Source organism: Chironomus tepperi, unplaced genomic scaffold, assembly GCF_022539635.2.
Source record: "Chironomus tepperi strain 1889 unplaced genomic scaffold, CSIRO-AGI_Ctep_v1 contig_137, whole genome shotgun sequence".
In the NCBI taxonomy this organism is placed as follows: Eukaryota; Metazoa; Arthropoda; class Insecta; order Diptera; family Chironomidae; genus Chironomus; species Chironomus tepperi.
Window position 1 is genome coordinate 1,152,188 of NW_027226259.1, and position 24,971 is coordinate 1,177,158.

A 24,971-nucleotide genomic window follows, 5' to 3' on the forward strand; every position below is an offset into this window, starting at 1 on the left:
TTCACCCTACATGCTGTACACTATAGACGACAAAACATTGTCGACAAATTGATTTCCCTGAAGATATAAATGAATAAAAAATGAATTTTCATCGCCTCCTATCCTTACTATTTTTAAAAAATTGATGAAGAAGATGAAAAGGGAAGGAACTAAAGTTTTGTTTACTACTAGGATTGTCTCAAGAAATGAACAATTTTACTATTCATAGCGATTTGGGAACATTTTAAAGCAATCATACGATTTTGATTGTTTTGAATATTCTTTTTTGAGTGCTGATCTTGGTGCTGTTCATATTGAGAGAAGAATTGGAATTCGAAGGGATATACTATAGAGGTAGAAAATATTTCTGCAGTACCATGAATTTTTAGGATCGTCAATAAATTTTTATTGCTACTTATTACAGTGCAATTATGGAAGGGAGATGTGGCTCTGAATGGGAAGACGTCTTGGATGTTTTGGGGAGCTCAGGTTCTAGTGACAAACATGTCCTAACAAAAGGGTCATCAACATTAGTTTTTGAGTTTAAGCACTGAAAGCTTCTATTAGTAAGGTTCATATAGATTTTGGATAAATTGATGAATGTAGGTTTGTTGGTTCTTAAATCCCCAAAAGCTAAGACTTTAAGTAGAGAGTGGGAATCTGCTTTACAGGAAATAAGTTGACATAGCTCTAAGTATTTGAGCTAGGTCTTCATGGTTCTTAAAATGAGACGAGTATTTACAGGAATTCCCTTACCAATAGGAAGAAGCCAGAGAAGTAGGTAAGTAAGTAATCCCTTCCTCTTTCGGAGTCAACTCAGACCCAATTCAGCCATTATTCCACTCTACAATCCAAAACATACACATGATCATAAATTACAAGTCTTCAAAAACCATATTAACGCTATAATTTATGCAATAAACTTTTACAGCTAAAAGAAAATTTTCATCTTTTAGTCCTGACAGAAACACAGCAGAAGAAGAGGAATGAAGAAAAGGTTTCAGTTTTTATTTATTGAAGTGCAATTCTTGAGACTTTTTTGTGAGCTATGCATTGAGAAAGAAATTGTCAGGCATTTGTGGAAAGGACACAAATTGTTGTGTCTTTGTTTGTGAAACCTCTTGTTAATTCTTATGCTGAGTTTCTAAGAATATAAAGCCACAAATGTCGATGGTACCGTTAAATTCAGCAACAACCTGAATGTCAATTTCAAATAAATTTCCAGTTAATTAAACCACAAATCAATCAATTAAGCAATTATTGGTCGATAAATTATTTCGTTGACCAATAAAACAGGATAAAGCACAGCATGTAAAACCGGTGTTATTTCCATCCTGCATGCACTGTACATTCAATTTTATCCACCCTCACATAAATTTCATCTATAGTGATGCACACAATGGATATAAATTAATTGCAATAAACAGTTTTAACCGCATTGCATTGTATCCATTCTTCCTGTTATATGGCTACATTGAATGACCAACAAGCAATTAATTCCTCAATTAATTTTCGGTTATCTGTGTCAATTTTGATTCAATTTGATATTAAGACATTAAAAGTGATTTATTGGAACTGAAAATTTTTATCGTTGAACCATGACGATCTGGGACCGAAAATATTGATGTAAAACATGTCAATTGGCATGAAAAGTCACGCTAAAATTCAAAATCGTCTCGCTTCCACAAAAAATGGTCTTCTGAGGCTTCTTTAGGTAGCCGCTGTATGTGGTTTATGCTACACAAGAATCAAAGAATAAAAAATTCAAAATTCGAATTTTCATGCCTTCTTCTTCTGCATTTTACTGTGAACTTTTCATGCTTCTTCTGATTCCTCTTGTTCTGTTGCTTTCGGATTCTTGACAGAAACAAACAAAAACACAACAAAAAATTTTCAGAAGATCAGCACAAAAAAATATTCATGTGGTGAAAAATCCGTGTTTATGACAACACATTAAGGCATGAAGCAATTAGCAAAGGCTAAGCTCCTAAAGTCCCTTCATTTTCTCCTTCAACATCTATTCATTTCGGTATTTCACAATGCAATAAAAAGAAGCAAAAGAGAAGAGAATGAGAATGAAAGGTGAGTTGTGGATGAATCTAGGATGTCGGTGGATGGGGCGCTTCTAATTAAGCATGCATTTTAGGCACCAAATGGGTTTGCAAGCGATTTTTGTCAATTTTTTGACTTTTAAGACCACGTCCTTAAGAATGACAAAATATACAGCATATACCATACATTCATTTGTACTTATCCACAAAAAACAACATATTTGCACCAAAAGGACAAAGTGCCAAACACATCCCGTCAAAAATCCAGCACAGCACTCAAAATATTGCTAAAAATTCTTCTGGTTAAGTAAATAATCTGCTCAAACCGAAGCATATAAGTAACACTGGCAGTTACTGCTAAAAAATTTGTTTGCCTTTTTTGCACCTCATTTTCTATGCTTGATATGTCAATTTACACTTCAATTAAGAGAAACGAACAAGCTGAATTTCATTTTGGATATTATTTTTAGACACAGCTACTCCGCCATCTTTCATGGATATAATCATTTAAAATTATTCACTTAATAATATCGCTAAGTAACATAACTGCATATGTTTTGTGTGGCTTAAAAGAGCTACAACCAAAATATGTAGTGGGAAATAAGACATTCAAGTGGCTGTTAATGCATTTTAAATTGACGGAAAACAATGAAAATTCATAAACTAAAGCATGATTTGGGGAAATGAGTTATAACGTCGTCGTAAAGAGAGAAACCTCTTAATGTATAGATGAGATGCATAAACATGCGGAAGAAGATGCTCGTTTTAGTGCATTTTTCCTGTTTTAAACTGAGTCGAATTTTGATACAGTTTGACTTGACTGCAGTAACAGGCAAAGATACCGCCTTTAGGTACCGTAGTTGTCTTTCTGTATCATGATGGTATGCTCTTGGCTTGTTAGGGCTGATTGTTGGAATATTGATGATCATTACCAATGACTGGATCTTAAGCTTATGTAGAGTAGTGTGCATTGGCACTTCACAAGTGCTTGATCATAATGGATTCAGGATGACCTTCTTTAGATAGCAACTGAAGCTACTCTTGTTCTACAACTCTTAATCTACATCTTTAGCGAGATCCCGCAAATGCGCTACAACCAACAATCCACCATATTCCAAAAAAATAAACTTCATTGCCAGTTTCTGTTGAATGTCATAAAATGAAAGAGGGAAGTGTCTTTATGCAGTTGTTAATGTCACTGCTTTTGTGGCTTGTAAATATTCTCTCTAAATTTGAATAATTTTTTTGTGTGCGGTTTCCTGAAATGAGTTTTTCTTGGAACTAGATTTTAGGTTTTAAAAAGAAATCTTTGTGGAAAAAAGTGAAAGATTTCTGACGATCATCAAGTCATTAAATCATAAATTCATATCCACAAAAGGTGAAAATGAAAGAAATAGATATTTTTTGAGGGATATAAAAAGGAACAATAGAAATATCCTTCAAGGTTCTTCTTTCTAAAATAAAATTATTATTTTCATTATTTCACTTCCATTTTATTTCCATTGCCGATGTTTACTGCTTGTGTGTGGTTTCGATGAACGGCAATAAAATTATACAAGTTCTAATAGATATTGTGATGGATATACATATACTGGATGTGGTAGGAAATGGTTTCTATGGTGATTCAGTTGGGGATATTAAGCGCATTTGTGTAGTTCATGGATGAGAGCTGAGATGTAATGATTTAAAATGAATTAAACAAAAATTGACGCGAAACTCAGATGTTTCGACTTAGTTAGCAATGAAAAAATCAAATCTTAACTCTTTGAAATTGAACTATACAGGAACAGCCAAACTGCCAATCCTTTACATCCATAAACAAAACAGAACGAGCTTCAATTCTTATATCCATCACAAATTGAGTATTATATGAAGTAATGAAGATACAAATTTAAATCGTAAAAGCACTTTTCCATCTCTTCTTTCTCTCTTTTTTGTTGAAAGGAAATTCATTAAGCTTCTGGTAATTCCATCATGCGCGCGAGATTTCATTTCAATTTACACATTCTTTTGTTCAGACGATGATAATTTTTCTATAATTTTCCACCATGCTATCCATGATTTTATTTAATACGAGTGTGTGACTTCTTGGTGGGCAATTTGAAAAAGAATCATCTCCTATTCATTATAGTCGACGAACAAAAAAATACAGAGATATATCTGATGCAATATAAAGTAGTAAATAATAGATTTTGCTTTTTTGACGGATATTCCATTTATGGCTGAGACAAATAAACACACAATCTGCTTTTAAATAACAACAAAATTATGACAAATGACGACTTTACCGTGAGGATGAACAGAAGATGAAATTTACATAAAAGAAATTCATCATTTATACATCAGCGAAATGAATTGAAATTGATTCATTCATGATAGAGGTGATTCATTTTAATGGTGAATAATTGCCGGTAGCACAATGGATTGCTATTCATAAAACTGCTGGATATTATCGTCGCTCATAGTAAAATTATTAAAAATGAGGTGTTAAAGAGACTTTTTTGGCAGGCTTTAAAAAGTAGAAAATTTGTGAATTTTTTGGAAGTTTTGAGGGCTACATGATCAACTGATTAATGGGTTGTTGACAGAACGGACCTAACAGTGCTATTCCTAAATACATCCCAATTCTACACAAGTACATAACTCATAGATACTTACATCTATTTTTATCGAATCTCCCTTTATAATCTTCAAAATTACATCTAAGTAAGCCATGAAAAATACATTCAATCTTCATAACATGATGGGTACTTCCACTTTATTCCTTTCATAAGCCAGCGATAAATAGAAAATTGAAAAATTCCCATGAGAATTGAAACTTCACTCTTTAAAAACAAGACAAGGGTTGTTGCTGTGAAAGAAGAAGACTTCCATAAGTAAAAATAATCTCATAAAATCAACGCGAAAAACTAAACTTCATAATCCCCTTAAAATATTTAATCTAATTTAATTTCCACCAAAGCACATAATAGCATATAAAAATCGGTAAATTATTCGATGAGCAGAATAAAAGGTGGATGTATTCATTAGTTTTGGCTTTGAGACTTGGCAGCTATAATATGCTATATTTCTAAGTACTTACATCACTTACAGACATAAAATGCTCATAAAATACAGTACAGATAGCAAAAGGAGGTGAATAAAGTAAGGAAAATTATTACACAAATTAAAATTAATAATGCCTGTTACTGTACATACTCGCTTGAATATCGCTCTGCAGCCATTTTCATTCGAAATGAACGAAATAAAATGAGGGTAAGGAAAGCGATTATAGGGGAGTTTGCTAAATGATTGAATTGCAGCAGAAGCGCATTCAACTATACATGACTGTTGCTGGATGTTTGACTTTATATAAAGGAAAACACTAGAGTGCCTAGGCCTAATGTCAGTGAGATCAATGCAACAAAACCAATTCTTTCCAAATTTGCTCTTAATTCGGTTAAGTCACAGACAAAGTGCATCCAAAACTACCTCATCGCCCACAAAATCCGCTTGAAAAAGGTAGAAAAGGAAAATTTAATCAAGGATTCTTTACATTCTCTCGTGGGTAAATGTATCGCTGTGTGTGTAGATTGAGATTATCAAGCTATCATTTGCCTTCATCACGTTCATTTTGTAAGGAAAATTTGATACATAAATTATTCAAGAAATGTCCGTTGGGTTTTGTTTCCTTTGCATTGGAATGAACTTGAAGCTGCTTTTATTTTCTATGAAATTCTTCTTGATCACAGTTTAGACTTAAATATTAATTAACTTTTTCAAAGATTTGATATTGATATTTAATTCCATTTTCCTCTTGAATTTCTTCAGGAATGTCTGGATCGTTTGGAACGCGCTTAAAATTATCAGTTAGTGGAGGAAAGAATGCATCACATTCGAATTCAGCCATAATTCTAGTTAAGTAGATTCGATGACAATATGGAGATTCCATAGCTTCTTTGTAGACTGAATGTCCACCAACAATCCATACATTTTCAATTTGAGAATTCAATTCTGGACTTTGGATCTTTTCAAGTGCTTCATTTAAGCTTTTAGCGACAATTACACCTGATGGAAATTCATAATCCTCAGGTTTTGTTGTTAAAACCACGTTGAATCTTTCCGGAAGTGGACGTTTACTCTCTGGAACTCCGAAATATGTTTTTCGTCCCATAATAACAACATTCTTTTTGGTCGTGTCGTTGATTTTCTTTGTTGTTCTTGAAAAATACTTTAATTCATTCCTAAAAATAATAAATCTCGTTAGACATCATTTGAATAAGTCATTGTCATTATACTTACTTAAGTCTCCAAGGTAAATCACCTTTATATCCAATTCCCATATTTTCACAAGCTGCTGCGATTAAATTCAGTTTTAAACTTTTCATTTCTGATGATACTTTGCTATCTATAGCTGCCTGATGAATGAAATGATAATGTCAATACTATTTCTAATTCAACCTTCTAATTAAACTTACTTGATAAGGTGCAATTAAAAGAAAAAAAACGATATAAAATAATAAAAACATAAAGTGCTGATAAAAATCAAAATTGTAAATAAAAATGAAGCAAAGATTTCGCATCTTTTTGTTGTTGTTTCATTTTTGCTTCAATTGGATTGTTGTTTGAATTTTTCAGAGCCGTTATGGAAATTAAGATTAAAATATTTTGTAAGGTACAGGATATATAGGTATGGTTTCGAAATTCATATTGCTGATTGATATTTATGATTCATCAGCAAGTTGTAAGTCTCTCCAAAAGATCCACATATATTGAAATAAAGTATGATTCTAATTATAGCTGAAAATTTGATGTGGTACTCTCAATTAAAAGTTTGAAGCACATCGAAACCATATGACATGATAAGAAAATCACCACACAACAACTTAATTCAGTAACATTGCTATTTTCAAACCACAAACTTCTTTAAAAACTTCCTATTTCATTCTTAAAACTTGAATAAACTAAAAAGAAACAAAATACAAAAAATAAATATTTTAAATCCAATTTCAATACAAAATTCTATAAAATAGAATATTCCACTATAAAAGAATATAAAGAGTACATAAAATTGAATTCAAATGCAATGAAAAAGAGCATGAAAGATGCAATTTAATCAAGGATGTTGTCATAAATCTCTTTCTTCTCCCACACCCTTGCATGTATCATATGTCTCTGGATGGGAAATGGAATTTGTCTACAATGGGACTTCAGGAAGCGAATTTAATGGGAAAATTTGGATGTACTCTGAAAGTTGGAATGGGAATGATTCAGAAATGTTCAGTTTGTCTTTGGTTTACTTAAAGAGTTTGAGTTGGTAATGATGATGATTAGTTCCGGTTAATCCTGTGTGAATTGCAATGTGCTAATTGAACGATTGAATAGGATGCTGCTGTAGGCTACAACAAGCTACAACAATAAATCCTGTTAAGTACTACAACTGTTGTTCTGACCTAGGAATTCATTACTTACTTAACCCTTCTAGCCTCTAGCAATCAGAATTATCCTGTAAAATACTAAAATGTCAAGAATATCTCAGTGAACTGCTGTTAAGAATAGACCTGAAACAGACAAAGTAAAACAGAAGCCGCAAATTTTTCATGAAAGTTTTTCATATCAGTTTTTATTCAATTTTCTTTTTTTGGTATATTGTGTGTCATCCAATTTCATCTTTACTTAATTTTTCATCATTTTGCCATTACAATATTTCTTCACTGTTATTACATTTTTTTTCACTTCTTTTAATTAAATTATTTTCTTCATTGTGTAGTTTTTCATGTTTTTAAAATCTTATATCAATGAAATTTGAGAGTGTAGTTGAGTGTATTTATATGTTTAGTCAGAAAATTTAATTGGAATGAAGAGGAAATTAATTAATTTTCTTTAGCTGAACTGAATTTTTATTTATTTTTTTTCCTTATCAAAAATTGAAAGTTTTGTGCTCTTTTGACTATTTTGTTGCCTAATTTCGGCGGATTTGGGTTTAATTTTTAATTTGAATAGACACAACAAGTCGAATAAATTCCAATTTTTTATGTTAATTAACATCCGAGCCTCCAAAACTTCAATCTATATCTTTAAACTATCCAATTTAAATTTTTTTTTTCAACTTTTTTTTTTATTCATTTCATAAAAAATAAATTTTCACTGTGAAAAATGAAAAATGATCGATAGCATTTCCTCATATTTATAATATTTATATAATTCATTTCAATCCTTACAATGCTCTTTATTATATTCTCTGTCTAGGTTTTTAAGTGTGCCTTAAATTCAATTTTAAAACTAATTTGTTTCAATAAAAAGTTTTTTTTTTCATATTTTTTCTTACATTTTTTTGTTGTTAACATAAACATAGTTAGCTAATCTTAATAATTTATCATCACTAAGTTAATTTTTAATAAATAATAAAAGTATTGTAAAATTAATTAAATTTAATGAGAAATAAAACTTAAAAAGAAAATAATTTTTTTGGGGTTATTTTGGGGGTTTAGATCTTATTTTCGAGTTTAATTTCGAAAGTTAAATTTTCGAATTTAATTTCGAAAGTGAAATTTTTGAACTTACTTTCGAAAGTGAACTTTTCGAACTTACTTTCGAAAGTTAATTTTTCGAACTTTATTTCGAAAGTAAAATTCTTGATTTTAAATTTTTTAATAAATTTTCGAAAATCATCGACTATGAAATTTCAATTTAACCCCCTAACCACCCCATTTGAACAATAATAATTTCATCCTCATTTCTTTTCTTTTCTTTTTTGTAAATTTAACGTGCGTAAGTGTGTACATTTTTCTTAGTGGTCGCATAATCGTAAAAGTGTCATATCCTCGTTAATTAAAATTTTTTCAATTCGCCTTATATTTTTTTTGTCTTCATTTTTAAGTATTTTTATAAACTGAAATGTTTCCTTTTCATCTACTTACAGTTATTCATCAATTAATATCTTCCTTAATCAATTAATTATTTTTTATGCATTTTTCATCATTAATTAATTAGTTAATTTAATTCATTCATTAATTAAAATGTACAATTGAGTTCATTTATTCTTTTTTTATTATTTCTTAATTTTTTTTTGAATATTCAGCCTATGTGTGTTTATGTATGTTGATTTATTATTATTTAATTACTTAATTAAAAGAGATTAATTTTGTGTGCCATGAAAAGTTCACGGATGGATAAGAAAGTAGATGGATTGCTCTCATATGTTGTTTGATTTGGCGATGATTCCATGGGAAGGATTTTTTTGATAGATTTTTGAAATTTAAATTTTAAAATTTTTGGACTTTAAATTAGATTTAAGTCAGCATTTTAGTCAGATTGATATTGTATAATTAAAAAATCAAGAACTCAAACGAAGGTTCGAATCCTAAAGAAAATTTCGTGATTCCAGTTTGTTAAATTTTAAGGTGATGGTATATTTTTTTTTTTTTTTGATTTTCCATCGATTATTTCACTTCCTGTCTTTGCTTCAGATTTTCCAGCAATTCCCACCAACTCGCCAAAACAAACAACTTTACGGAAAAAATTCGACTTAGTTCAAAACATTGAGTTTTTTTTCTAAATGAATCAAAAACTTACATACGACATTAAAAAATTTCTCGTCATGTAAATGTTTCTCCACAGCACTTTCAAAACTCCCATAAAACTTTTCATAACACGGAATGAAAATGGAGAAAAAAAAGCTGTAGTGAGTGAATGAATTTTTGTGGATGTAAAAAAGAAAGAAAACGAGCGAAAAAAAAAATCTAATGCCTCATTTTAGTTTAACATTTTTTGTCATTTATCTCACTAAAAAATGTTACATATTCATAATATAATATACATGTACGTGTAGATTTCCTTTCCCCGTCATCCCGAGTTTGTTGTATTATTATATTTCATTAATCATCCTTCATAGCCGTTTATGTTTTTGTTGTTGTTTCAACTCTTTTTTGTTTCTATTTAGATAATGATAAAAAATAGTTTTTTTTTGACTTTAAAGAGTGATGTGGGCATTGCGAGGATGCTTGGCTTTAGATGCTGTTGCTAGTCGTGTGACAATGTTCAACTATTCAACTTTAATTTCAACACTTCAGAACTTACTTTCAGAAATTAAAGTTTAATTTCGAAAATTTAAAATAAAATTCGAAAATTGATTTTTCGAACTTGATTTCAAAAGTCAACTTTTCGAATCTAATTTTGAAAGTTTGATCTTGAATTCAATTCCGAAGTTTTGATTTCAAACTTAATTTCGAAAGTTAGATTTCGAACTAAATTTTGAAGTTTGATTTGGAACTTAATCTCAAAATATGATTTTATGAAATTCAAAATCGATTCAAGTTTAATTGAAGACTTTAAACATTTTCACATGACCAGCAAAAACAGATCAAATCTAATTCCTCGCAATCCTAATTTAAATCCAAAACTCAAACTTTAAAAATTCCAAACAAAAAAGCATTTAAATTTTCACCCTAATTTCAGATGTCGCAGACACAACAAAAAGGAAAAACTTTCATTCACTCAGTTTGATTTTTCATTTCAGAATTGTTCATTCTCTTATGAATCCTTCAGCAAAAACTCTATTGCCATTATTTTGTATAAATATTTCTCGTCTCCTCTTCAATAATATTTATTTACATAGAAGGAAAATGAATGGAAAAATAAAATAAGAAAAGAAAAACTTTTTCCTATTATTTTATTTTTATCGATCTCGTATCGAGCGAATGCAAAAAGAGCGAACAAAAATTTTCCAGAGTTTGTAAAAAAAACTTCTTCTTCTTCTTTTTCTTCTTCGGTATCGCATTGTGGAATAAATAGTGTGCCAATAAATTATTGGTTTTTATTATTCAGCTTGTTTTTATCGCAAAAATTACGAAAAAAAAATTCATTCACCGTTTTTCGTGTTTGTGTGTGTGTAAATTCGTCTGTATGTGTGTGTGTGTGCTCCTTTATTCACAATTATGTAAATATTGTACAATAATGTTTCTCATGCGTTTCTCTTTCCAATCTGTAATCGATGTTGTTATTACGATACAGTAATGTTAATTTAAGGATTGGATACTTTACTTGTGGTTCTGTGGGTTGGCAATGGGAAGTAACTAAGGATGTTGGTAAACTAGCTTAAATTAGCAATTTTGTCAACTTTTCTCTGAAGGTTCAGTTGTAACATTGTCAAAGAAGTTAGACAACCGCAATTGAAGTCATGGATCTTGAGTTCGAATCCCATATATCCCAATAGTAACCTCTAACTCATCAATTACTCAAATCCAGTTCATCAACAACTCAATGTTAACCAAAAAAAGCTTTTCGAGTGACATCGCCATATCCAACTCAAAAATCGTTTGGCCTTTGTCTATCGAACTCAATCGCATTAATCTTCGATCTTTTGATATTGCATTTTAAATGAAATGACCGAATGTAATAAAATTCTGAATGTTATTGTAGCTTATTTACATAAGCAAATTGCGAATTGACTGAATAGATTTCCAATTGGATATAACAATTTTTCTGTTGTTATTGAATTTTGTACATGGAATTTTATTAGCTCTATCCACAAGGAAAATCAATGTCTGTTGGGAATTTAATGGAACAAGTTTCTTTTCATCTGGGGATATGAATGAGATGTACATGAGGTTTTGAATTGAATTTAAAACTTGGTTGTCTATTGCTTTAAAAAAAATGGAATTTCACCAACGCAACCACAGACGAAAGTCTCATTGAAGTTCAAATTCGCATGAATTTTCCATCCTCAAGACATCTTTACCTTAATTAAAAATGAATTTTCATTAAACTTGAGATCAATTAAATCTTCTTTCATCATCACTTACTTCCCCTAAAAAGAATTATTCCTGTACAAATTAATTTTCATCATCTTCATGGGCTCATGTGTAGGTGTAAAAAATCTGTATATGTGTATCTGTAGGCATGTGTGTATTTTTCTGTGTAAATCATCTTCTCATTTTCCTTATTATTCTAACTTTATAATGTTGATAATTAAAAAGTTTCATTTTTTTTTGTAAATTTTTTTCCTCATTTTCTTGCAAATATTTAGAATTATTTTTCTTATTCTCAATATAGTGATTTATGTTGGATATTACTCTGTATAAAGGAATGATGGATCTGGATCTTTAAATCCGTCAATTGATTTTTTTTAAATTTAAATTCACTAAATTTCATAATTTTTTAGAAGAATGAATTGAGATTTTTCAGTTTTTGGGATGAAATTTGATATTTTTGGAGTTCCTGTTTCTTGTCGTCGGAGCATATTTATTAGATAATCTGCCAATATTACTTTAGTCGAATGTCTAGACAAGTCAGGATTAATTGCTTTCCCAAGAAGACATGGGTTCGATTCCTAACAGAGACAATGCTCACGACATTCTTACGATTCTTTAAATTTCCTCATTACAAACCAGAGCAGCATAAAAGCAATAAAATCTCTCAGCAAGTAACCACTATCATGATCACATACTTTCAATCTTATCAGCCTTTAATGTTCCTCGGGTTCATAAAATAAGAGTAAAAGTAATTAATTACAATCAAATTGTATGAGCAAGAAAGGCAGGTAAAAAAAGGAACCAAAACAAAAACTTCATCGGTACTTTGAAGAGAAAAAGGCAAAGTGAGGGGAGAGGGTTTGAGGTTGTGTTTGAGAAAGGAATTAAAAGTAAGGCAAGAAAAAACAGCACGAATTGAGAATTTGTTGTGTGGAAAATTCACTTGCCGATAAAGTTACGCTCCACGACACATTAAGCGTAATTTCGTCGTCAAGATGATGTTGAATAGAATGATGGTTGAGAGGAAGTTCCAAAAAAGGAGGGGGTGAAATCATTCAGGATAACATGTCAAGATATGAGAGAAAGTAGGACGAGAAGAAGGAGGAGATGTGTATAAATTGGAGTTGTATGTGAGTCGATATATCGCTACATTTAATCAAATGTTCTAAAAAAATCATCTACGACACAATTTTTATACAATTTTTTTCGCTACATTTTCGGCATTTTTTGGTATTTCTTTTATGTTTAAAATTTAATTTTTTTTTGTTGTTGTTATCACACTGTCATTTTTATATAAATTTTTATTATAATTAATTTATACTTAATATTGTAATTATATACTTCATCTATTCCGGCCTTTATTTCTGTCTCGTAAAAAATAATAATCATTATCATCATCATCATTTCTCCCACCCGCACCGTCAAATTCCAGTCATGGCTGTATCTTGATTGTTATCTAGAGACTCTTCCATCCATCTATGTCTTTATAGATGTATGCGAATTGTATTACTCTTTTCCGTGAAGTGCTTTAGGGAATCATAAAATTGCCGCAATTTATTTCCAAATTATATTTTTTTTTCTTATGTCGTGTCTAACTTCCCGAATACAATTTTTATTATGTATTACTGAGAGTAGACAAGGATTGAATATCCTTGAGGTCTGAGAATTGATATAAATTTTAAGAATGAAAATTAGATTTGATTTACTTATTAGGAATGTTGAGTGGCTCAAGGCCAACTGTGTCAATATTTTTGAAATTTAGAGTTTTTTTAGAATTTGAATTTTAACGGATTTTTTGAATTTGAACTAAGTTTGACATTTCTTGAAGATTAAATGATGATAGGAAGTTCCAAACCTTGTTTCAATACTCATTATCTACCGAGAAATTTTCCATAAAATCTCCTCCCATCCTAAACCTCCTCAGTCACACTCTTTTAGTCTCGTTATTCTTATATCTTGAAAATTTTCATTGAATTTTTTACTAGATAGAATTTTAATTTGTTTGGGATTTGAAAAAAGTCTTTTGAGATTACAGAGATTGTAAGACTTTTCCGTATGACTTGGAAAATTAAATCTCACAAAAAAAAAGTTTGTAGCACAATTCAAGCAGCACTTTATCGATTTGAAACACCCAACGAATTGAATCCATCTCGTATTAAAGATTTCTTGCTCATCTCAAATAGTTGAACAAGACTCTCATCTATAACTTACAAGATGCTGATTTTGCGACATTTTTTTTTGTAACCAATTTTGACTTTTTCCCTTTTTTTGCGATTGCAGCGTGAGAGAAATTTTGATGACGATTTTGAAACCTGACTCTTGTTATTGACCTCTTCTGTCACCTTTTCTATTTCTTTTCATTTTTGCCTTTAGAACATGTACACATTTAGATCCCTATAGAGAATTTTTGTTAGATTTTTCGAGTCAATATTACCTGTTTTCTGTTTGTTGGTGATTAAAGAGGTTTGATGTCAATTTTGGTATATTGTTTAAAAAAACAGAAAAGTTTGAGGTTAATGGCAATGCAAATGGTGGACTGCAAAATTTATAACCATATTGTTGTGTGCCAGAATTGAATTCAATGTAGTTTAGCTACCAAACATATTGGATATCTGGGTTATTCAGATAGAGCAGAAATAACTTGAATATTGTATGATTTGGTGGATTTGCTACATGATTCATGCTCAAATTTGCTGTCTTTTTACTGATTTTTGAGCAACACAATAAGAAATTCTAATTAATAAAGAGCTAGATCTGAGTTAGAAGTTTGAATGATTATCAATCTCAGATTTACTTCTTTAAGGATTAGGAATTGTAGCATCAAAATTTGCTGGACTCTATATCCTTAGTTGAAAGCTAGATTTTGTAATGAAACCATAAAATATGGTTCATTTACTCTAACAGACATAATGAACTTACTAAGTTGCAATTTGTCAATTAGAGTTAGAGTCTCAATTAGAAAATCCAACTAAGGATTCAATTAAGGATCATCGAGCCACATCAAACCTCTTAAAATGTTCTCCGAAAGGATCGTTTCTCTCCTCCTTAAATGTAGCGCATCATGAAAAAAACTTAATATATTTTTTTGAATATTTAGCTAAAAATTCATTTTCCATGTTTTTTGTTCTCATAATATTATTAATAATATTTTTATCGTTGATCCACGCACTTTTATTATTATTATTTTTAAATTTATTTCTATCTGTTTATTATGAGTATTTCATTTCCATTATTTTAATTAGTTTTTCCTTCTATTTATAATTATAAATTAATTTATATGAATGATTTTTTTGTAACGGTTTTCCACAGAATTTTCTCCATATTTTTTTTCAATCCTAAATTAATATTATTAGTATCATTATTATTACTCTTATTATTTTTTGTCTCAAATTGATGAAGTTGATTTTCGTTTGTGTAATTTCTTGGTATTTCACACTCGAAAGCTCTCATTTCAATTGAAAGCTTTCTTTTGTAAGCTTTTTTTTCGTCATTTTTTATATTTTTTTTTTTGTTTCTTATCAAAAGGAAATAATTATTTTTAATATTATTAACAACATCTATGAGATGATCAGTTTTTCTTTTGAAAAATTTCACGACATATTTTCTTTAAATGCAGCTGAAATGGCAAATTTTCTCTATTTACTTATTTTTTTTCGCTCGATGTTTAACTTTCTATTTCTTAGATTTTACGTCTTATCTTCTTCATTTTTGCTTGAAAATTTTCATTTACTTTTAAAAGTTAATTTAATTATGAATTAATTTTTTTTTTCATCTTTTAATTTTATTGTACATGAAAAATTTTTTCCTAGATTTTCGTCTTCCATTTTCTGGAGGATTTCGGGAGGTAAAGTTTAAAGCGAAGGAATTTGTTTGACTTTAAAATTATCTTCACTCGGGATTTACATTAGATGTTGCTAATTAGAGATGAAAGGAATGTCAAATACTGTATCTCGCCTTACTTGAAATTATCCAACGGTTTTTGAATATTTGAATTTTTGCACAATATTTACGACTTTTTTTAGTGATTGAAAATAATTAAAATCTTCAATTTTAGATTAATTGAGCTGATTCATTGCTATATTTTGATGAATTAAGCTTTGCTCACACTCATAATTTACTATCGAATCATTCAAATAGCAAATAATCAAGATATGAAACTAAATTTGAAGGTCAAAGTTTCGAGGTGGATGTGTAAACAGAAAGTTTACAAAATGGACGCTCAAAAACTTCAATACTTGAAAATATTTACTTGAGCTTCTGATTTGAAAAGTTATTTCAGATCCAGTTTGAACTCTAGAATCAACTTTTCATCTCTTAAGAATTACCTCTCTAGAAAAATCTATCCAAAACCTCTCTTTAGTTTCTTTTTAAAGTATCTCTGAATGTTTACTAATCACAACTTTCCAATCTGTAAGTCTTCTTCATACTTTCTGCCTAAGGGTCAGATCTTATAAATTTCAAACTTTTTTTTCTCTTCTCCTTCGGTTTCCTAACTTCAACAAAAAAGCACAAAATTCATCTTGAAATAGGAGAAGTTGAAACTTTTTTATTCCTTTCCCAGGTAATTTAAATTGAATGTTGAATTTGAAACCCTCTTTAAAAATTTAAAGATAATTATCGTCATTTCCAATTCCATTTTCATCATTTTTTTCTGCTACCTACTTATTCAAGAGCACTTTAAGGACGAGAATAAGACAAATTTAAATTTCACTGCACAGCATAAAAAAAGAGAAGCTTTTTTTCGCTATTGGAACACAGTTTTTTTGGTGGTGCTGTATTTATTCTCATTTTCTCCAATTTTCCACTCATGCTGTTTTGCGTTTTTCTTCATTTTAATCCCGAGCGACACATGTGGCAACTTCCATTTGATGTTAATAAAAGAAGTTCAGCTGTGTCACTCGGGTACGAAATGAAAATGATTGAAAAAAAGGTTTATTGTTAAGGCTAGGATACTTTGTGTGATATCTGGGAATCCATACAAGAATACTTAGTAATGAATATAGGCGGCCGCCATGACAACTAAATTATTCATTTCTAAAATGTATTCTAACAGTCAATTCATGTGCAAATATCCTTTTTTTTGTGGATATCTTCTATTCAATCACAAATAAAAAATGCGAGAGATTGATCGCATTTGGGCTTTGAAAAGAAGGAAGAAGGCCTTTCGTCGTTATCATAAGAAGAAAATTAGGACATGATATGATAACGAGGAAATAACAGCTTTCTGCGGTACTCAAAAATTCCGTTTAAATATTGATTTAATGCTCTGGGTTTTCATGAATATCTTTTCGGGTATTGACATTTCAAGCCTATATGAATGCTTTCAGTATTGACATTTGCAAATTTTTTATGTCTCCAAAAAACTTTTCGTTTTAAAATTTACCCACAGAAGTGCTTTAGAAAATTGAAGACATTTTGAAAATTGAACTCAAAAGCGATGATTCTTTTATATATATTCACTGGAATTACTTCCTCATTTTCTACAGTACGCACACTATTTAAATATTATTTTTGTTCAATATAAACTTTTTTTTATTTTTTAGAAACGATTTCTGCTGTCTAGAACTTTGTTTTACATCATTTTGAGGCTGTGTTTTTTTTGAGCGCGTTAATTCCTATAAATTTTGGATACGCTATTAATTCATATTTGTTCTAATATTCTATGGAAATTTTCCCCTAAGGAACGATGAGATGCTTGAAAGGAAAAAGCGGAAGCTTCCACGACACATTTTTTTGCTATAAATATAAAGCTTCAACTCTTGTACATCATGTGATGAATGAGCAACCATCCTCAATTTTTTGTGATGCTCATTAATCATCAAAGCATATCATCGTGCCTTAATTCTCTTCAATAAAAATTTTATTTTATTTTTTTGTTAATTCCTATTTTTTTTTTCGTCTCATTCTCATTCAATATTCACCTCACTTCCCCTCTCATCTCTTCCTTTCGTTCATCATTGCGACATCAATTTATTTTCCTTCCGTTGATGTGTATTATACATAAAAAATGAAAATTTTATTAAGCAGCTATTTCTGCTAATTAAAATGATGTCACATTAGATGAAATATGGAGGGGAAGTGATGCTTTTTAACATGCACTTTCTAGAACAATTCCAGCACGTTTTATTGCTTGACGTTTTCGGTATGCATAAAATTCTTCTTTCATTGCTTGCACACGAGCATCGATTGTTGCTTGATCATAACGCGGCTGATATTGAATACCTGTTGTTGTTGCTTCTGCTACTTGCTGTTGTAATTGTTGTAATTGTTGTCTCTTTGCCCTCAATGTTCCAATCAATAAATCATTCGGCGATTGCTGTTGCATTAGTTGCTGTTGTGTTGGCGTTGATCCTGTTGGTGTCGGACTTGATGGATCGTAATGATCAAATTCGTAATGTCCGTCGACACTACCAACATCGACAGCTTTAAATTCACTTACTGATGCTAAATTTAATCGTTGCATTAATTCAAACCAATGTGACATTGAATATGGCGATGATGGTGAAAAAAGATTTAAATTGTCAGTTGTTCCAAATGTGGTTGATGATGTTGATGGTTGTGGTGGTGGTCGATATGGTGGTACACGCCAATCATGTACAGTACCACCCGAATGTGAACTTTGATTCTGTTGCGATGACGTATTTTTACTTCCAAAGCCACTTGAACTTGTTTGACTTTCTGGCGACTGCTCCAAAATATTGAGATTCAAATTCAATATTGGCGATGAAAGTTCAGGTACGGCACGCAATGTTCGATTATAGCGCGGGAATGTTCGTGATCGTGATGATCTATAGCTTGTTATTGGATGCGTCGATAATGGCGGTCCAATATTTGCATAATAGCTTCTTATAGGCGGTGATGGATCTTGTTCCATCACGGGTATAAAGCCCTGTGTCATCCTTTGTCTCTCGTCATGTAACGAACGCAAGGCTGGTAACTCATTAATATAACGAGAAACTCTATTGCCTGCTGATCGACGAGTTTGTTGCTGTGGCATTGCATTCGATGATGGAAATGATCGTTCTGCCGATGAAGGATGAACTGAGCTGAGATCACTAAAATATAGCGGTGACCATGGTGAATTTATTAATGGACTTGACGTTGCAGGTGAACTTGCATGTATACGACTTAAGCGTTGAGATGATGGCGTATATAAATTACTACTAGAGATCATTGGACCAGGTACATTAGCGCTTATTGTATTAATATGAAGATTTTCAGTTATTGGAACACTTGACGTTGGTGGTGCATTTTGATGATAATGATGCAATTGTGGTATCGTCTGTAAAAGATTTCTTCCTAATCCTATCCAACGATTTGAGGTTTGACCATCCGAACTCAATTCGCTTGGACATTGAACAAGTGGACGACGCCATGAAGGGCATGGAATGCGTGGTCGTCGCGGAAGAAATCCTCCATCGTCGCTACTACTATATTGTGAATTAATACTAAGCCTCTTTGTTTCCACCATAACACCATCAACAACATCTTCTAATGTGAATCGTCCATCACTCGTTCGATGAATTTCTTGATGTTGATGATGATTGCCATTGGATAGATTTAATGAACTGGAATAGATTGATTGACAATTTTGACAACGTCCTGGTGGCCATATCCAATGTAATATTGCCAATAAAATATTTATTGCGGTATATTCATTTGATTTATATCTGTTGTACATGGTAAAGGAAGAGATAAGAAAAGAAAAATATGGGATTATTTAAAGTCGTTATGATGGAAATTGATGTTCAAAAATAAAGTGATTTAAGAATACAATTTGTAAGACTTAGACACTTGAAATGTAATGTTGCTAGGGCGTACTGTCATTCAAGGAAAGAATCAATAACAATTTGTACTTTCGCTTCTCTTAATGTGTACATTAGCAATAATTGTTTCGCGTCTCGAACATAATTGCTTTTTTATAGCAAAAAGTAAATATACTTATAAATGTTTAATTAGACTCGAGTGATATAGAACATTCACTCATTGTATCGACATTCTAAGGTCAAATTGGAGTTGAAATGGTTGAAAAATGTAATGAATTTCAGTTTTTTGTAACACAAAGATGCAGAAAAAGGTTTGCCTCTTTAATGAAGCAAATCTTTTTTGCATCTTTTTTATAATGAATATCATTCGTTCTGCGTCAATAGTTTCGCATCTTTAGCAATGAAGATATTGAATAAATCTAGCAATATAGTACAAATCCACTCTATAATGTCTAAGCCTTACCATAAACAATAATAAATCGAGAACGAAAGAAAGAAAATCAATTAATTAAATTTCGAAAAGGAACAAATGAAGAAAAGAAAACAATACAAAAAATAGAAATTTATGAAATTTAATTTCCGCTCTCTATTTCTTCAATAGACGAAGCAATGGCTATTAAGTTATTTAAAGATTCAATGAAAGCTTCTCATGTTTATGTATCTATCTCTTCTCCTCCCTCATTCTACACGAAAGCTTCTTCCTTTTTGAATTAAAGATGCGCTGTTGTTCTTCCATTCCTCATTGTTGTTGCTGTAGTTTTGTATAAATATAAAATACATCCATCATCGTCATATCATGTGTATTATAAATTAAGATTCTTTTTGAGAAAAGATGATTCTATGCTTTCATTCGATGATGAATGAATCAAATTCGAGAAAGGATGAGCACGTACATTCGAAGTAAAATGTTTTCTATCCTTAATTGATATTTGAGAATTGAAATGAAAAGTTTCTATTGAAAGATTTTTTTAATTCCATGTATTTTATTTCATTGGATAGAAAAAGTTAGAGTCTGATCCAAAAATTGAATATATTTAGGATGAAAAAGCTACTTTTGATATGAAATCTTCAAATGATGGAATGAAATTGATAAGTACAGTCAACAAAAATTCTAGGAACTAACTTAATTCAATATTTATCTGTTCTAAATATGCACCAATGGAAATTGATAATTGTTACGACTTGTTAAAACAAAAACCCTGATAAAAGCTCGTTATATCCCATTAGTCAAATACAAAATTGCTATTGTATTGATATTTGCATCATAAAATAATTAGAAACGGACTTTACGGAATTACATTCTTATAATTAATTTTATAATTGCATCCATTATCCATTGATTTCAATAGTGCATATCCTGTTCAATACATTGTATTTATTAAAATATGAACAGTAAATATGTATGTCTGGCTCCAAATATAAAGCATACAATGTTCATCAAACTTTTACGCTCCTGTAAAGCTTTTCAATTACATTTCAATGCATAATTATATTCATTCATAATGAACGACTCGTGGATATTTCTTTCTCTTGCGCATCTTTAATGAATTGAAAAAGGAAAATTCAATAAATTCATTTTCAATTAGAAGGCAAAAGCAAATAAGAAACCATCAATATTGATTATTGCAATGTTGTGTTCAAGCTCTCCACTCGAACTCTTTTTTTTTGTGTGCACTCGATGAAAATGTGAGAGAAAGAAAAGCCATTAGAGTAGAGCGGAAGGAAAAACATGACTTTCGACAGAGATTTTAAATGAAAAAGGAGGGAAAAAAGTAAATAAATGAAAATAATGCATGAATGGAATAAAAGAGGATGATTATCAATAACTTAAGGTAGTTCGTTTTTCTCGGAAAATTGCATTTGTAAGGCTTCATTGATTCTATTCTTAGTTCATTTCTTTCATTGAATTTGTTTTAACGGTCATTTGAGATTTGAATATTATTTATTGTACATAGTTGAAACCCCCTTCTGATGCAAAGATTCAGTCAGTTTTTTAACTACGAATAATAAACATCTCTTTGGTTTACAAATTCTGACGAAATAGCATTAATTAAACTACATTTATAAGAAAGCTAAATACAGAAGATCCATAAAACAAAGAATCAACAAATTTCCGAGAAAAATGCGTTCCATAAAAAATTCAATCCAATTCACTAAATGTGAATTGTAATTGAAAAAGTACAAAAAAATCCTTCAAATAAAGTAATTGCAAGAAACGAAGGAACGAAAAATTGCATATTTAATACCAATATACACAAATTATTCGAACAGAAAAAATGTGCTACGGAATAAAAAAGAAAAAAATGGAAATACGAATGAACATAAGCGAAATAAAGAAGAATAATCAAAGCGTTGCTTAATGATTGAGGATTGGAAACTTTGGATGTGATACATGAAGAGAAATAATTGCTTTACTGACAAGACATTGAACTCATCTCGACTAGAAACGATGCTCAATAGTAAGTGACAGTTACAAATAGACGTAAATTAGTTTCAGCTTCTTTAACTTCAATTACTAATTTCATTTTCAATCGTAATCTTGTTTCTGTTTACTTGCACATTGAGTCTCGATTTTGTGACAAATTCAGTGGAAGTGATGAAGAGATTGATGAAAGTATTTGCTGAAGTGCAATGTTTAAGTTTAATTTTGGTTCCGTTCAAAGGAATGTTATTAAATTTGAGGGGATATTAATGGCAATGGACTCAGCTTGATATTTAATTTTGTTATTTTTGGTTGATCAAGTCTGGTTTGGAATTCGATTCCATTCATCACAGGAGATTTTTTTGCCAAAAAATCCAAACAGAAATAAATGACAAAATCAGAAACCTTCTCATGTCCATTAAATATGTATTGGACACAAAATAAACATTGACATTTTAAAAACTTGTCACTGTATCAAGCATCAAATTCCAAGTTTCTCATCCTCTACATCTTGTTTGTTCCATAATAAATTCACCTTGTATCCTTTAGGAAGAGCACACAAAAAAGTATTCAAAAAAATATAGAACCGAAGTAGTTTTTTATGTTCATGTCATCAATTGTTGTCATCAATTCAATAAAAAATGGATATTACATCCAAAAAATATTGTGAGGAGCAGCAGTAAAAAAAGAAGAGAGAAAGTAAAGATAAAAATGTTGAATATTTTCACTGCTGTAAAAAGGACGAAAAAGCTTCGACATTATGAATTAAGATGAAGGTCATTATTTAATGCTAAAAAAAGGAGGAAATGACAGATTGGATAGGTCTTACCTTTTTAAAGGCACTTCACTTCTCTTTGCACCGGAACTTGAATAGCCTGCGCTACGTACATCTGTTAATCGTGCTGTTACCATGTGGAGTTCTGCAAGCGAATAATTTCTAAAATTAATTGGCGTAGTATTGAGCCGTATCTCCGCATCCTTTCCTTATATATGTTACTATACATATTTACAAGAATAACTATATCTAGTTCTACATATTGTTAGAATTCCTACACATATTTTTTTATATGTTCTACAAACTCACGCTTTCACTCTAAACTACGTAATGGATTAGTTGAAAAGATCTGTACATGAATTCAGTGTAAATTAGGACACGGCAAAAAAGGCTGAGGATAAAAGCATTTTTCTTCTTTTGTTGTTACTGATTTGAAGCGCATTGTTGTGGATATAATTTCATTTCTACTTCCTGTCTGGATTTTATTTATCCTAAAATGTTCGCTTCAATTCTTATCAAACATAAAAAGTGGCATTGCTCCCACTTTTCACAGTCATAGATTTTTTTTCCATTTCTTCATGCCCCAAAGTTCTATTTTCTCAATTTCTTCCATTCTCTTTAATGCCATACCTAAGCTTAGAGCTTTTTTTTCTCCACTACATATATTTAGTGATGCTGTTTAGATCCGATAAAAAGGAGAAAAACAACAAAATACATAACATTGTATGACAAAGGGATGGACAAAGATGATTTATTGGAAAAATGGGATTTTTTTTTCATCTTCATTTTCCAATAACTTTTTTATGCTTGAACAACGTCCGATGAAGTGCATCAGCGAGACAAGTTTAATAATTGGAAAAAAAGCTAAAACGACTTTTATTGATTTAAAATTGATGGAAATTCTATTTTATAATTGAAAATTAATTGCGGTTCTTAAATTGTCCTCTGGCAAGAATTTTAGTATTGGAACTGAAACTTTATCTCCAATTCGATTGATGGATGGTGGATTCAATTAAAAATATAACTTTAACTGCAAAGTGGGTGGGTTATCAATGTAAAAGTTGGATTGTGACGACAATTTATATGGAATAATCCATTTGAGTTCATAATCGATTATAGTTCTTCTGGAACTTGGAATTGTCAGGCAAAAGGTGATCACAGGGACATTAGAACACCCCCCTCCCCCTTTCGTATACACCCCTGGGTGATCAAACCTTTTTGACATCGTCAGTTCCTTAATAAAACATCTGAACATATTCTCAAACTATCTGTATCACGAAATTAAGTTTTAAAATATTCAGCACAATCATACTAACTGCCACTTTCCCACTACAACAGTATCCATTCCATATGTTAGTTGGAGTCTCTAATTAAATTAATTAAAAACTTTAAAATTTATAATCTTTAACTGAACGAAAACGTAAAATTGAATTTATAGTCTCAGTTGTTCTCATCCACATGCTTCTCACTATATAATTACCAATTAGCAAGAAATTTTCAAACATAAATTAGAGCTTGATCTCCATTAAATTCCATCCTGCATTAATTATTTCTCTTTCTTCTCGAGAGAGAAAAATTAGGACTTAATAAAAGATTTTTTTTTGTTCTTCTTTCAAGTCCGTCTTCAAGTGTCTATCCCTTCATCATGTTCCTTCATTCCATTATTTTTACGGTCAAAAAATGCCTTTTCTCATTTCCATTGCTTTATAGAAAAGAATTGGGAGCATCCTAAATTAGATTATTGACAAGGAGGGCATTTTGACAGCAAAAACAACAACAGAAGGAAATTTTTTCCCTTTTTTTTACCAATTCATGTTGTGCTGGTTGTTGTTTTTCTTTTTTTCTAAAGAAGGCATTCGAAGACACACAGACACATCCACAAATACAAATGGAATGAGAGAAAAAAGGAAAGAATTTCTATGGTTGAAAATTTGAGATATTCGACTTTTTCCTTTTCGGTTTGTTACTTTTTTGATGACTTTTTAGCAGGCATGATGAGTTTGATGGGTTGATTTTAGATTGACTGTCTTTTTGGTATGCTATACCTTAGCAATGAAATGATAGATCTGTGTTAGAATTGGGCCAGTTTCAGAAGCTAGCAACTAACATTAGACTGTCATGGTTCTGCCAATCCCAAGCAATACAGTCCCTCTCATGGAGGATGTCGACCCCCCAAATCATACCCACGAAAATGCGCTTCAAACTAATTACTATATACATTCAAACTTAAGTTCCTCTTTTCATTAA

At 30.7% G+C, this 24,971-nt stretch overlaps 2 protein-coding genes across 6 annotated transcripts in view; both read right to left on the reverse strand.

The window, feature by feature from the left end:
• Positions 1 to 5,686: 5,686 nt before the first annotated feature.
• On the reverse strand, positions 5,687 to 6,567 carry Dhfr (dihydrofolate reductase). The gene is made up of 3 exons (XM_070636805.1): positions 6,488 to 6,567; positions 6,312 to 6,427; positions 5,687 to 6,253 (listed from the first exon to the last, which is right to left on the reverse strand). The coding sequence occupies exons 1-3, from the start codon at positions 6,536 to 6,538 to the stop codon at positions 5,776 to 5,778; spliced, it is 645 nt and encodes a 214-aa protein (XP_070492906.1). The 5' UTR covers positions 6,539 to 6,567; the 3' UTR covers positions 5,687 to 5,775.
• A 1,036-nt stretch (positions 6,568 to 7,603) lies between these two features.
• LOC139087729 (protein turtle-like) overlaps positions 7,604 to 24,971 on the reverse strand; it is a 102,433-nt gene continuing 85,065 nt past the window's right edge. For all 5 annotated transcript variants that reach the window (XM_070636627.1, XM_070636629.1, XM_070636628.1 and 2 more), the window contains 2 exons: positions 22,779 to 22,869; positions 7,604 to 19,431 (listed from right to left, as the gene is read on the reverse strand). In XM_070636627.1, the coding sequence (XP_070492728.1) occupies positions 17,850 to 19,431; positions 22,779 to 22,869 (1,673 nt within the window). In that variant the 3' untranslated portion in view covers positions 7,604 to 17,849. The remainder of the gene's footprint in view (positions 19,432 to 22,778; positions 22,870 to 24,971) is intronic.